The sequence below is a fragment of the Rhinichthys klamathensis genome, unplaced genomic scaffold, assembly GCF_029890125.1.
Source record: "Rhinichthys klamathensis goyatoka isolate OS25496 unplaced genomic scaffold, OSU_Roscu_1.1 h1tg000005l_1, whole genome shotgun sequence".
NCBI classification, from domain to species: domain Eukaryota; kingdom Metazoa; phylum Chordata; class Actinopteri; order Cypriniformes; family Leuciscidae; genus Rhinichthys; species Rhinichthys klamathensis.
In genome coordinates, this window is record NW_026606558.1 from 2987424 (window position 1) to 3002803 (window position 15380).

General features: G+C 37.8%; 1 protein-coding gene across 10 annotated transcripts in view; it reads left to right on the top strand.

The window, feature by feature from the left end:
• Positions 1-13336, top strand: part of cbfb (core-binding factor subunit beta) — a 32877-nt gene extending 19541 nt beyond the window's left edge. Inside the window, exons 4-8 of one of the 10 annotated variants that reach the window (XR_008807476.1) lie at positions 5428-5544; positions 5652-5747; positions 7810-7851; positions 8153-8258; positions 12449-13336. Coding sequence is in view for 8 of the 10 variants with exons in the window: in XM_056255306.1 (XP_056111281.1) it covers positions 5428-5544; positions 5652-5747; positions 7810-7851; positions 8153-8182 (285 nt within the window). In the remaining 2 variants the exon portion in view is untranslated. The remainder of the gene's footprint in view (positions 1-5427; positions 5545-5651; positions 5748-7809; positions 7852-8152; positions 8259-12448) is intronic. The other 9 variants (XM_056255306.1, XM_056255332.1, XM_056255294.1 and 6 more) reach the window with 9 other exon arrangements.
• The last annotated feature ends 2044 nt before the right edge of the window (positions 13337-15380 follow it).

Consider the following 15380-nt stretch of genomic DNA (forward strand, 5'->3'; position numbering starts at 1 on the left):
TACTCGCTCTCTCGCACCCCCTCCCGCCTCTGCTCAGCTCCACAAACACACACAGATCCTCTGTGTCTTATCCTTACAGCTGCCCCACCCAGCAGCGTCGTCTACTGTACCTCCAGTCTTTGATATCTCTCACACGTTTATTTGTTAAATATGGCCCATGGTCTTCAGAGAGCACAGATTGTAGACTTTAGAAGGTGGTTGTAGTGTTTCCTGAACTAAAAATGCACCCCATTTACTAATACATATCCCTGGTCTTAGTGTAAATAATTCAGTGCATGTTATTCCACAGAAAAAAAATTGCTTTGTTTAATTTTGTGACTCTTCATATTCATAGATTTGAGGAAATTTTACTATAATGGGATGTTTTAGTAGATGAAAATAAAATTGTAGTTGGTGATAATGCGCAACATGAAGCTTTGAAAGATGTACACTAAAGTTTGGGGTTAATAAGAAACTTTTTTAAAATGACAAAAGTGACAGTAAAGACTTTTACATACCGGTAGTTAAAAAAGTATTTATTTGTGAATAAGTGCCATTCTTTTAAGCTTACTATTCATCAAAAATCCCTAAAAAATTTATCACGGTTTATACAAAAATATTAAGCAGCACTAAAGACCAGAGTAATGGCTCCTGAAAATTCAGCTTTGGCATCACAGGAATAAATTACATTTAAAATATATTACAAAAGAAAACAGAAAAACTGTTTTTACTGTACTTTTTATCAAACAATTGCAGCCTTGGTGAGCATAAGAGACTTCTTTCAAAAACATTACAAATCTTTCCAACCCCAAACTTTCGAAAGTTAGTGTATGAACATTTACACACATATATATGTTTTTTTTAAATAAATAAAAATACCTTGCTCTTCTTCTGAATGGATATTTCTGCTGCAATCTTTCTTTCGGTCTGCCTCCATTCTGGTATGTATCTCCCACTTTTCCCAATCTAATCAATTCCCAATGGATAAAAGTCAAGTCCCACCCAACATGCATCACAACGAAAATACATCACATTACACAAGTAAAATAGGTTGCAAAGGGCAATTCATGTTGACTTTAACTATGAATGAAAGATCTGCAGTCTTCCTGGGGGAACTACTTTAGGACCAAAGCATCCCTAACACATAAACAGTTCACACACACAGAGAGACACACACACACACACACACACACAAGTGAACCATGACCTGAGTGTAACTACCCATCCATCCCGGCTCTTTTACCTGGGTCTTCACTGATCCTCAGGGGGTGGCTTGACAACTCAACACCTCCTAGAAATACCCAATGAAAAACAGCAGAGGAAGAGAGCAAGAGAACTGCTTTTCTCATATGTTTGCATTGTTGGTTTGGCTCCAATGAAAACTGTGTGTTTAGGCTGATGGAGTTATGAATGTTCTTTCTGGATGAAGCCCAGGAAGTCTTTTTAAATATGTTTTTAATGGCTATAAGGCCTGTATTTGTTGGGAGAAGAAACTGTTTGAGTTGGACAGATGAGAGAAAAAAGAATCCGAAATGATAAAAAGACATTTATGTTCAGATTCATATTCAGCATTTATTTCAGATGTATGGCCCATTGTGCCGTGCTTCTCAGAAATGGATGATTTTTCTTTCGTCCCTCTGAGATATTATATTTCAGCTATGTTTGGAATATTATGCTTTTTTGATTCCTCAGCACTTTGTTTTAAATTGGCTCTTTAATTACACTGTAAACATTTCCTAGCATTATCTCTCCATGAGTATTCATGACCCTGTAACTTTTAAGTTAAAATCACAGTGTGGCTAAGGATATGATTTCAGTCAGACCGTTGACTCGTGGGCTTCACTGATGTTTAGATAAACTGCTGCAGAACTGAGCAGGCTTTATTTTTCCTACCTGTGTTTTACTGCTGAGGGGGACACAGATCACAGCCGATGGCACATCCTGTAAGGAAACATGGGGAAGGAGTTTCAGGAGGGCAGGTGGGGGTGGAAGAGGCACACGGAGCTGTGCTTGGGAAACGGTTCCAGAGAGGTTTTTAGAAAGGGAACATAGTCAGAAAAGCCCTTCACTGCTGACAGGAAAGCAGCCGTTTCCTCAGGTGTGAAAATACTCACGTTTTTTCATATCACTTTTTTTGGACTGATGTTTTTACATCTGAGGTGGATATACACATGGAAATACTTTTTAAAAGATTGATGCCCGGTTTCACAGACAAGGCTTAAACCTAGTCCCAGACTAAAATCCATATATCTTAAAATATGGCACTGCCATTGTTTTGTCTCAAGATGCACACCAGTAATGGGTTTTTTTCTAAGGCACGTTTATAAAAGCTACTTAAATGTCCTAGCTGAACTAAGGCCCAATGATTGCTTAATCTAAGCAGCCATAATAATAATAAAAAAAATAATAATAATAAGCTGGATTTTGTATTAGGGGCTGGGGCACAAGAAGGGTTTTAATGTGCCGTGAACATGTGCCCTATAGCTACACCATGTAGTAGTGGTAGTGGTTTATTGATTCATTGATTTTAATGAGACTCTTTGTCTTATGTGTGTTATTTAGACCTGCAGAGAGGTTGTGGTTTATCTTTTGATTTGGGTAAACAGTGTAATTCATAATAGTGGGCTCTTAGTGGTTATACAACAGCAAACATCTTCAGGCAAGAGCTACACTGGCGGGTTTTTTTTTAGATCTGTGGTGACTGGACTTGGATATTTGACTAAATGTAGTTGTTTTAGTCATAAATGCAATTTAGTTAACATGAGTAACAGTTTTAATGATGCCTTAATATTCTTAATAATCTTCTCTCGTCACTAACATTGGATTCAGGATAGAAATAACATGAGCAGACCCAGATCATTTATGGAAACTAATCTGTAAACATGGATCATACAGATACAGACATATTGACACATGACCGGCTCACCTTTATATAACATCAATTCTGTATTTTGAAAGTCTAAGCACTTTGATGAACTGCAACAACTGTGACAATGATATAATTAAATAGGCCATTCACATTTATTTACAAAAAGTCTTAAAAGTATAGTAACAAAATGAAAAAAGTGGACTTTGGGGAAAATAAACAAAATGCTATATGACTTTAACAGTCTTCAAATTTACAGTTTGTAGTATCAGCCACGTTGAACAGTTCGCAATAAGATGTTTTAGGTTGACAAGGTGATTGTTTATTTGAATTCACATACATTTTGAATGGCAGATTTATCACTTCTCATCTATGTTATAGTATATGATGTTTAGTGTAACAGTCATGCGATTAAGTGTCTAAATACACAACCGTATAAAGGCTTGGAGTCAGCAATATTTACATATGTGTGTGTATATTATTGTATTTATATATATATATTAATTTACATGTCTGTGTGTATATACGTAAATATACACAGCCACACACACACATATATATTATATATATATAGATATATAAATGTAATAATACATACACATATTATGTAAACAAAAACGTTTATGTTATGCGATTAATCACGATTAATCGATTTGACAGAGAAAAAAATACAACACGGTTATTTAAAATCGTAATAATAATTCACAGTATTATTGTTTTTATTGTAGTTTTGGCCATATAAATGCAGCATTGGTGATCATAAGAGACTTCTTTGTGTAATGTATATTTATTAAACCATGTACCTTTTTTCTCGAATAGGAAAGTTAGTGTTTGATAAATGAATTGGTGAGCTATATTTATGCCAGACGACATTCACATCGATGTGGTGAATTTAGTGGGTATGAAACCAGGGCAGACAGCAGTTTACCCTCTGAACTGACTCCAAAAGCAGTTCCTCCACACACACAGATGCTTAGAGGACGGCAGTAAAGTCAGACAAAGCTCATGTTGTGTCTGCTTTGGCGGAGTGTGTTTGTCTGGCAGGTCGCTCCAGCAGTCACCAGCGCCCAGTGGGGGACTTTGAGTATCCAACAACACACCGCAGTGTTCCTGTGTTTCTCGACTTTTTTGGAGCAGCACGGTGGAACTTCGCTCTTATTTGGTGACTCGGGTGGCTCGTTGGTTTTGGCGGGTAACGCTGAGGATACGTGCATATGTGTATGCATTTATAGCTGGCCTCTTTCACTGCAGTTACAGAAATAAACAGCACCCACAGACCGACAGACTGCGCACTTTTGTCTCAGCCTGGATTCCTCAGTGGCAGAGATGTGATATTCCTGTGGCTCCGAGCCAGACAGACAGTCATATACCCCTGTCTCCACATTCTCAACATCTCTCTCACTCTTTGTCCACCTTGTCTTATTCATAGTCCCACCCATCATCTGAGTCTCACACACGGATGCAATCATGTGCTCGCCTGCGCTGCCGTGTGCACTCGTTGGCCATGCTCAGTATAAATAAATTCAGACAGGCTTTGCCTGTCTCTGCATCGGTGTACCCTTACTCTCTACTACGCTGGCCTCTATAAATAAACACTCTCATCGCAGGAAGCAAACATTGGAGGCTGCCCTACAGACATTGGCTGGGCTGAGACTGAGATAGGACAGGAAGAGACAGAAAAAATTGTAATGGTTAATGTTTATATATATATATGTCCAGTTTTGAGGCCGTTTCCAGCAGTGACTTCCACTGAACAACTCACAAAGTGTTTTACAATTCAAATGAACCATTGTACAGCCAGGTGTGACGTTGAGAGGGGGTTTTCATAAGCGGATACAACTGTGGAGTAGGTGGTTATAGCATTTCACCTGTTCCAAGCGCTTGTTGTGTCTGTGTAGGTGGAGAAGATGGATTTACTGGAGAGTTAATTATATCTGTAGTGTCTTGTAGCTGTTAGATGAATCAGTGACGCAAAAAGAGAAAAGAAAAGACCCAAGTTTAAAATGCATGCGCCAATTTCCATTTTTCTAACAAAAGTTTACATTTAATGATTCTGAAAATGTCAGCATAAATCCTTACACCTTGATAATACAAATATAAGGACAAATAAAAGAAAGACAGGATTTGTTTATCATACATAAATTATGTTTTTGTTTGTTTGTTTTTGGGGAAATGACATTACAACCAAAAACCTTCCTCACTTTGTCAAAAGTCAAACAATCTTTGAATCGGCATACATTGACTTTGGCAGTTATGATGTCATTGTCTGTTTGGTTTGGTTTGTTGCCATACTACTCAATATGTTTTCCCCCTCAAAAATTTCATTATTTTAATATAAGAATGGATCATTTTAATTGTAAATTGAATACCTAATCAAATTAATAGATCCAGACTAAACAAATGAGATGTCACTCTGCAATTAGGACATTTTTTCAAAATTCTTCCAATTTCCCCTCTAAATCTGCTCAGAAAAATGCAACACATTCTACAGATTCCATCTCAGTTTTCCTTTTATTATTGTTGTTGTTATTGTGCTGGTGTGTGTATGTCATAATACCCATAATAACTAAGCGTGTGTGCAGGTGTACCTGAAGGCTCCTATGATCCTGAATGGAGTGTGTGTGATCTGGAAAGGATGGATTGATCTTCAGCGTCTGGATGGGATGGGTTGTCTGGAATATGATGATGAGAGAGCACAGGTACAGATAAACCACCTTGTGCTGTCAAACTGCCTCTTGTTTCCTTATATGTGCATCAGAAATGACTGACCGCCGCCTGGCTTCCTGTCTTTTTGTGTGTTATACAGCAGGAGGATGCTCTAGCCCAAGCAGCCTTTGAGGAAGCCCGCAGAAGGACTCGTGATTTTGAGGACAGGGATCGCTCGCACCGTGAGGACTTGGAGGTGAGAGCTGGAGTGAGTGAGGATTTGTGTATGAGTGTGTGAAGTTTCGATCAGTTAGTGCATGCCTAAAATCTTTTATTTGATTTTTTTTTTTAGTTGTAACGGAGCTCAGTAGGTCTTAGTTTGTGTGTGTGTGTGTGCGCGTGAATGTGTACATGTGTTTTCCACTTTCTACAATACTTCTGTATGTGCTTTTTTTGCATAATCTTTACCTAATTCCTCTTGCTATTTTGATTGACAGCCACTACCAAAATATATGATGCTTTAAGGAGCAGTTCACTAAAAAATGTTTTAGTATCTCCTGAGCCGAGAGATGATAAAGTGGTGCCACCGGCATCTTTTCTTATGGGTCAAGCCAAAGTGGTAGTGTGAATCTCACAAAATCATGTCTAGATCAGATTTCATCCCATAATAGAAAAACTTAATATTTTGCATAAAGAAAATGAGGCCTATTATTAGGACATTTCTGCATTGCCACATTATTTATTCATTTTCAGACAGGCATTTTCCCCAAAATATGTCATTATTGTAATGTATCCGGACATTTTACTTTTGAGGTTGTTGTTGTAATTCTTATTATTCTCAATGATGATTCCAGTAAGTAATATTTTTATGAACTATTGTAGGGAAGTGTTTTTAATAAAATAAAAGTCATAAAGGCAGGGCAAAGTAACATATAATGTATTTTTATTAATTAAACTTTATTTATTATGCATTACAGTAATGGAAATATATATATATTTTTATATTAAAGGTAAGAACTTTGTATCAAAATATCCGAAAACCACTTGCACAGTGTTATATATTTCTATCAATTGTGTAATTCCATTATCCTAAACGTTTCCAAAAATGTGTAAATTCAGAGAAATTCACAATTTTAAAAAGTGCCCGTCCCTGTTCACTTGTCGCCTGTCAATGACGTAATATCCGCGTTATCCCTGGTTTCCGCTTTTACTGCCATAGTAACCATGGCGACATACGTGGACAACTGCGTAGTGCGTAACGTCTAGCAGCACGCTGTTGTTGTTTCGTTTAAACATTATGGACCATGGCGAGCAGACTTTGGGACAAAAGGAGAACTAAAACGTTCAATATTAGTGTGGACTTGACAGAGCTTCACGAGTCACGACTTGACAGGGACGCCGCTCTTGCATGTACTTTATTAGACAGGTGAGCAAATGTATGTTAAACAAATCAATGTTATATAGCTCGACATGATGAAATGTTAGAATATGATCAGTATGTTATTCTAATGTTGATCTAGCTTACTGCTAGTCTCATATAGGCAACAAATTAACACATAGAATAACAACTTTCAACACAAAGTTCAAAGTTAAATGCTGTTTAGTATGATAGTGTAACGTTAGACCAAGTGAAACAGCGCTGCGTTACCTCAAGTTTAATTCGTCAAATAAACTGACCTGTGTGAGTATTAATTCAGCACTTGCGTGTAGTTCGGTAGAACTAAATGTCCTTATGCCTTTATATCCGCGGGACTCGCGTGTGGCGCTGATATCTGTCTCTTATTTGCAATCGCGACCTGCTTCATACCACAGTCATGTTAAAAAACATGAATGTTTTCACTCATCCATAAACATTATTAGATCCATCAGCATGACAGCAAGTCCCATCATTCCGCTTAACACTGCGTCATCAACCTACGCCTTTGTTATTGTAAGAGGTTAGCAGCGAATAAAAATGACATATTGTAGCTTTAATTTTCATGATTTTTTTCTTTTGTTCCTGATCTTGTTTTTGACCTTTCAATTTTTTTATTTAACCTACAGAATTTAATTAATTCTAAAAGCCATGTAAGAAATTGCTAAAAAAGCATTTTAACATGAAAGTTACTGTCTCTAAAATGATTTTACTTTGGCATTTGTACGTCAAAAAAGGTAGTTGTAAATTCTGTTTCCTTTCAAAATTACACTGCAGGAACAGATAAATAAGTGCCACCTCACATCATTTCTGTCTGTTCCCTGTTCCCTGCATGTTTTGAGTGCTCTTGACGTAGCTAAACAGCTTGTCTGGGGTAATACTGATTTGATCACTTGTCATTTAGCAGATGCCGATGGCACAGCTCAGTCATTTAATAACTCAGGAGGTAAGACAACAATTTAGGATTTTATGTAGTGAACTGCTGCCTTGATTTTCTGTTTACTTATAAATTATTCAGAACAAAAGCATAATGAAGGAGGGCATGTGTGTTTCTTAGTATTTTGTATGTATGCATGCATAAATGTACTCCATGTGAGTTTGTGTACGTGTAAGCTATTGGAGTCCTTTACTTGTTTGCTCATGGCTTAGTGCATGAAGTGTCTTTGCATTGTAAGTCTTCAAATATAATCATTCTACAATCAATCAAAACTGCGCTCTTAAGATGAAAACCAAATTGTGTTTTTTAGGACCCTGTGGCATCAAAAATCTGGGACTGATGGCCTTCAAGGACCAGGGTCTGTCTCCTCTGCTTCTCTCTATCCTTGTGTCATGCACTAAACCGTGTCTGTGTCTGTAAGTGTGTGAACATGAGTGTGTATTTCACAAGAGCATGTGCATGAAAGAGCACCTCTGTGTCTTTATGTATTTTTCTGTGTGTGTGTATTTTCGGTGTCTATATGTGTTAGTGGGTATTGCCTACATGTAGGTGTGTGTAAGTGGGAATTCAGCCTTCTATTAGCAACTTTGGGTCTTATACTGTAAGTGCAAAAAAACACTACCGGTGTGAGAGACCCCCAGCTCGCTCTTCTCAGACCTCTGTAATGGAGACCAGACTTCCATCCCAAGATTCCTCACTGCCCCGCCCACCCACTCCCCTGCTGCAAAGCCCTCTGGGAGCTCTCAGGCACAGCTTGGCAGCACATGACCAGAAAGATTCCCCTTATGAACCGCCGCCTTTATATTCCTCCCTCCTAATCTACACCCTCAGGCGTTCCTTTACACACTCTTCATCCTCTCTTCCAAAATCAATCACGCCAAGGTCTCTTTTTTAAATAGATCTGGCTGCTTATGAAAATCAAATTTCTTACTCATTGCAGTCAGGCGATCTGTGACTCACGGGCCAAATATTTTTTTTCCCTCAAAGCTCAAAGTCACTGTGAGCGGTGGAAAATGAAACCCTGTAATTATTCTATAATTCATGCTTTCTCATCCCAGCAGTGTGGAGTCTGATCCTCGCTTGTTTTTCGAGCTACGCGGTTCGGTCGGCTTTCTTTTGGAAAGCGAATAATCCTTGAGCGTGGATCGAACCCCGAGCCTTCGCGTTACATACGACGCTCGCATAGCTGTGGTCAAACTCCATCATCTGTAATTGGATAAAAACCAGAACAATAGCAGTCTGGATCTGCAGAAAAAACAGTGTTTTCTGGGAAAGTGGGCCAGGTTGATTTTAAAAGGCGAACAATGCATTTAGAGGCTTCAAAATCACTTACGACCTCACTGGAAAAGAGACAAAGGGGAACATTCGCTCTGCGTACGCACTTATTTGTCCTCCGTCTTAATGCGGTTCCGTCACTGTTTGTGTACGCAGGGAGTCCAAGGGGGCGAATCAAAACTGAAAGATATCGAAGAGGGTAATGGCCTTCTGCGTGATAGATGGTAAAGAGATGGATGAAAAATAGATAGGCCATTTTTCATGAAACCCAGGCCTTTACTGCAGGTGGAATTAGAGGATGAGTGATGTTGGGCCAGTGAAAGTATTAATATATCATTAGTATTGATCTTTTTCATTAGCAGCGCTGTCTGCCCAGCAGAATCTAAGCACTATTGACTTGTGGTACAGGAGAGTGCTTCAGCTGGGCTCCGTATGATCGATGCTTCGTCCTCTCATCCACACAAACGTGCTTTTTCAAAGCTTAAATACTAAGCAGCAAACATAAAAATGCTTTTTGTGCTTTATAAAGCCCTAAAGATATATATGACATCTTCTGCAGTTTGATTTGTGCTCTTATTTTTGCCCAGCATTTCGATTATTTATTGCCTTGCTGAAAACAACATCTTACATTCAACCCTAAACTGGTTTGTTGGTCCAACCTGGTCTGGTCAGCCTGGTGTGTTGACTGGAATTTTTCAGCTGGTTAAGGTGGTAGACCATCTGGCCACCCAGCTAAACAACTTAAGAGATCAGATGAAATCAGCTAAGACCAACAAACCAGCTTTAAGCTTTGTGAAGCATTGTTGTGTCACCTTTTACATTCGTTTAGAAATAAAAAAAACATATCAAATAATTAGTCTTGTCAAATAGGATTTTTTTTACTTAATCGCATATAACATAAAAGTTTGTGTTTACATAATATGTGAACGTCAACGTATATATATTATTTTATATATATTTTATATATGTAAATGTCTATGTGTGTATTTACTGTATACACACATATTTATACATATATATATATATATATATATATATCGCAAATATATTATGTAAGCACAAACTTATGTTAGATTTGATTAATTGTGATCAATCGATTTGACAGCACTAAAAATAATACAATGTTATAAACAATATTATAAAACAATGATATTATTTTTATATAATTTATATTTATTATTATTTATATAGTAAAGTTTGGGAGTGGATTGATTGTTTTGGGATCAAAACTACAGTAAAAACTATAATAATGTTAATTATTGTTACAATTTAAAATAACAATTAAAACATCAAAGTTGTGCTGCTTAATTTCTTTTCTTTTTTTTGTGTGAAAATCGTGATAAAATTTTTTTTCTGGATTCTTTGATGAATAAAAAAATTCAAAAGAACGGCATTTATTTGAAATAGAAATCTTTTGTAACATTATAAATGTCTTTACTGTCACACTTGCTCAGTTTAATGTCCTTTTTGAATAAAAGTATTAATTTCTTTAAAAAATATATCTTTGACCGCAAACTTAGTGGATAAATAACAAGCAGTCAGGGCAGTGCATTGCTAAATACGTTTGATTCTGCAGTTCACCAAATTTGTAAATGGCAAGATAATGCTTAATATTTACAGTGCGTCAGTGCACCAGACTGCTTTGTGCTGTGCGTATGACAGCTATAACAGCTTGATCTGTTAATGGATACGCTTAAAGATGGGATTGCCAGGCGTTGGGTCGAGTAAAAACAGCATTGCGTAGCTCAAGGGTTAGAGCGTGCTGTAATCGCCGCTTCCATGGATGATGACCTCACACTATGTGAGATACACTATGTCTGCCTCTTCGTCTATCTTTCTCTCACCGCCTGCCTGTCTGTCTGTCTGTCTGTCCGTCTGCGCTCAGACATCTATGTCAGGGAGAGATTTAGACACATAAACATATGTATCTGTGACAAGGCCATCAGTCATATCTTTATTTTTAAAGCTAGTGATTTGAAGACTTCCCCCTGACTAATGACTAATGTCTGCCACTTCAACCAAAAAAAGAAGCTCAATTTTTAGCGTCCCGAATGAAGTTGATCTCTGCCGTCCTCTGCTGGACACGGAAAGCAAGTGCATGTGGGCTGCAAACTTTTCTGCTCACCCTGTGTTTGTTTGTAGATTGAGAACTAACATGTCAGAAAATAACTGTACTCTGTCTCTGTCCTGGTGTGTGTGTGTGTGTGTGTGTGTGTGTGTGTGTGTGTGTGTGTGTGTGTGTGTGTGTGTGTGTGTGTGTGTGTGTGTGTGTGTGTGTGTGTGTGTGTGTGTGTGTGTGTGTGTGTGTGTGTTAAGCAGGTTTTTCACAGTTTTTTGCTACATATTCTACTCTAAAACATTTTTCAATCATTAAAAGTTTCAAATGGCCAAATATCACATTTTGCCACCTACATTATTCCCCTTTTTCTTTTCTTTGGTTTTTGATTAGATTTTGACATAAAACTCCCTTTATTCAATATAAAATCACAATGAATTTATACAGTTTGTCATTATGAACAAAGTAATACCATATGACTCTAATAAAAGTTTTTTAACCTGAAAAATAAATGGCAATATTAAATAAGAGTAATGTTTGTAAATCATTCATCTATTATTTCCAGACAGATCTAAAGATCCTGAACTTTTAATATCTGACTATGTTATAGTATATGCAATTGACCGTTTGCAAAGACCCGCCCCCTTTAGTTACTGTTGCTATGTCCGACAAGCCACGCCGCTCTCACGCAGTGAAAAATACATCGCGGAGCAGAGAGGACACTGACAACGCGCTGACAGACAGGACAGACCAGGTTACTTCTGATATGAAACAATGAAATTTAAACAATACATACCGTTTTGTGGCTCTTTAATGTGTCTGACAGATCGCTGTAGAGCACCAGTTAAAGCTGCTCGTGAACCGATCATCTCTTCCTTCTAGTTAATTTATAGCATCAAATAAACATAAATGAACATCAGAAGCAATGCTGTTTTAACCACGGAAAGACGTCAGTACCATTTTTCAAGTTCAAATCCTCCAACGTTAATCTACTAACTCTCCTGACTGCTTTGTCGGACAAAAATGGCGGCTTCGGCGGATGGCGGATTATGATTGGTCAGATCGCCTGTCAATCAAACTCCCTGCGAAGGGTCAATTGCATGTGGGCTGCAAACTCTTACTCTTATCGTGTTTGTAGTTTGGGAACTAACATGTCAGCGGGTCAATCACAGCACAACCATTTTAACTATATTTCTGTCTCTGTCTCGGTTTGTTTGTTGGGGTGCGTGGGTGTTTGTGCACGCATTTGCATGTGTGATTGTGTGTGTGACCCAGCCCAGGCGACAGCAGGACCCCAGCCCTGGCTCCAACATGGGCAACACTGATGATCACAAGATGCGCTAGCGGCATTCACCAAAGTGGGCAGGGATGGGGTCACAAGACCTCCATCACCACAGCAATCTCATCTCCTGATGCCTTGTTTATCACAGGACAGACCAAAGTCCACACCGGTGGGGATTTTCGGGTGGGATGTTTGGGGAAACGGCCTGGTGAAGGGGCTGGGTGGGTTGGGCTGGGCTCAGAGATTCATTCGCATTTGATTCAGTCCCTCGTTTCTTCTTGGGATTTTTGCACTATGTGATACGTTCAGTTTAAGTCCCCCATATCGCCTTTCGGTATGCATGGTTTCCCTACCTATGTTTGCTCTTGTTCCCCCCCTATGCAAGGCATCTTATTTTGTCCCATTGTAATGAAATGGCATTTTTTCAATTATTTGATTCGTATTGTGTGTGAAAGTCAGGATGTTTACTTTTTTGTATTTTCATTTCATTTCTATATAAACATGTCTGTCTTTGTGCTACTGTACGTAGTAGAAGCTAGTAAATGTTGCTAGGTAGATTTGTGCAGTAGAATAGAACTTTTTTGATGTCTAAAAAGAAAAATCTAGAAAGAGGCTGCTGATGTTGTGGATGAGGAGGTCTTTTCTTCTCCATGTACTCTGTCTTCCACTCTCTTCCTGTGACAGTCAGTTAAAACATGCTTCAAACAGCAGGAAGTGAATATTGAGGTCAGTGTTAGTGCGCTTTACACAAAATGAGAGTTTTTCGCCCTACATCTGCTTGTTCTGTCATTAATGTCAATGTTCTACACGTTTAGTTCGTTTTAAGCAGGCTTTTCATAGTGTTTTGCTACATATTCTAATTTACTCTGGACTTCTTGAAATTATTATTATTTTTCAGTCATTTCAAATAATTCTCCAAAATGGAGAAAGTTTCACTTCACCAAATATCACTTCTTCTTCTATTTTTTTTTTGTCACCTACATTTTTTTATTTTTTTTTATTCATTGGTTTTTAGTGATATTTTGACATGAACACTCCTTTCATTAATATAAAACCACCAGGGGAATTTAGGCAGTTGTTTGTCATTATAAACAATGCCATTTGCAATATATGCCAGATATGACTCAACCCAAGGAGACCCAAAGAATAAATGACAGTGATATTTGTAAATCATATATATCACTCCTGAACATTTAATATCTGACTCTGTTGTACTGTATATGCAAGTTAATATAATCATGAATTCACAGACCCTGTGATAGAATGTTATTTTCCACCAGGTCAAATAGAGGAACTTAGTGCGTCCCCTCGTTGAAAGGTCCCGGTTTCGCCCCCTCCCTGACGAAAGCCCTGTTTGAGATGATGTAGTGTTTTGGGACAGTCAGTGTAGGTGGACTAGATGTTATTTCTAAAAGGGAACATTTCTGATAAACAGAAAAGTAAGTAGGAAAGGAAAGACAGGTTAGAAACCAATTGCTCAAGGTACTCTATCATAAATGAACAACAAATGGAAGCAATCATAAATTGACCTCTTCTGACAATTGATTTTGTATAATCAATGTTTAACATAATTGTGTATGTTTTTTGTTTTATTCACCACAGTCAGTGGGGTAAGCATTATTATTTGGGAGGGATGCTGAAGTCAGAAGGTACGGCCTACCTCTAGCTTAAACCAAATATACACAAATGAGAGCTTATTTATAAGGAGCAAGTTCATGTTGTCTGAGTGTTGAGGGAAGGCTAATGCTGGTTTAGTAGAACGTTAAAGCTTTATATAGATGGAGTGGGCTTTTATACCACACAATGGTCAGAGACTGGGCACCAGGAGGTTATTGAGGTCTGGATATATTTTGAAGATGCCAAACCAGAGTCCACAAAACAGAATCTTGCTTTAATTTAATCCTACAGATCAACTCTGCTTTCTAGGTGTGTCTTATGCTATCAAAGAAATACCCTTTGCTGGCCTTCTATTAGTTTCTCTCTCATCCCTTTACTTAATGCTGGCATTAAGGCAAAATACACACCAGGTAGTGGATGGCTCTTTTTTTGTAATGAATTAATAAATAAAATGTTTATTTTCTTAATTGTTTTAAGTTATTGATGCAGGTATACCTTTGTTTCATTATCAGGTTCCGCTATGATGAAATGTGTATTTCTGTATTGATATTGCTTTCGTTTTCCCCTTGGCCCCTTAAGGAACTGGGGATGCTTTTATATGGTCTTTGGTTTTAGCTCTTTTTCTGTTTTTAATTTTAAGCGAGGAGGACTGTTAACTGAAGTGTTATGTTTGATTTGTTTCTTAATAAACTTGTTACAAACCATATTCCTGCTCATTGTAGTGTGTGTGTGTGTGTGTGTGTGTGTGTGTGTGTGTGTGTGTGTGTGTGTGTGTGTGTGTGTGTGTGTGTGTGTGCACGTTTATTTTTTTCATGCAGTCCAATGACAAAATGATTTTTTCTCTGACATGTTTTTTTTATAATTATTAACTAAATTTAAAAAATATATATTTCAAATACAATAATTTAGTATTATTCATTAACCTAAAGTCCTGAAGGCATTTTTAGAGTTGTTTTTTCTGAGTGACATACACAAATGTAAAGACTCATAACTCCATAAACTAAAGCAAGGAGAGTCAAAAGGTAGGTATCGTTTGATAAAAAAGTCATTCCATTTGGATTTTTGACTAATTTTAATCGTGAGAATCTGCTGTAAATAATGACGTGCAATTCAAATGCACCCTTCAAAGGATGAAGCCTCGGATGCAGCATTTGAGTATTGAGAAGCACCCTATGTAGCCGTTCGGAACGTGTGTACTTGGTGAAGGGAGCAAGTAAAGACAACATAATTTCCTGATTATCTTCACCTGGAATGTTACCATGACAATGGCGCCAATCACCCCATAGACCTAATTCACAGCAGCGTCAT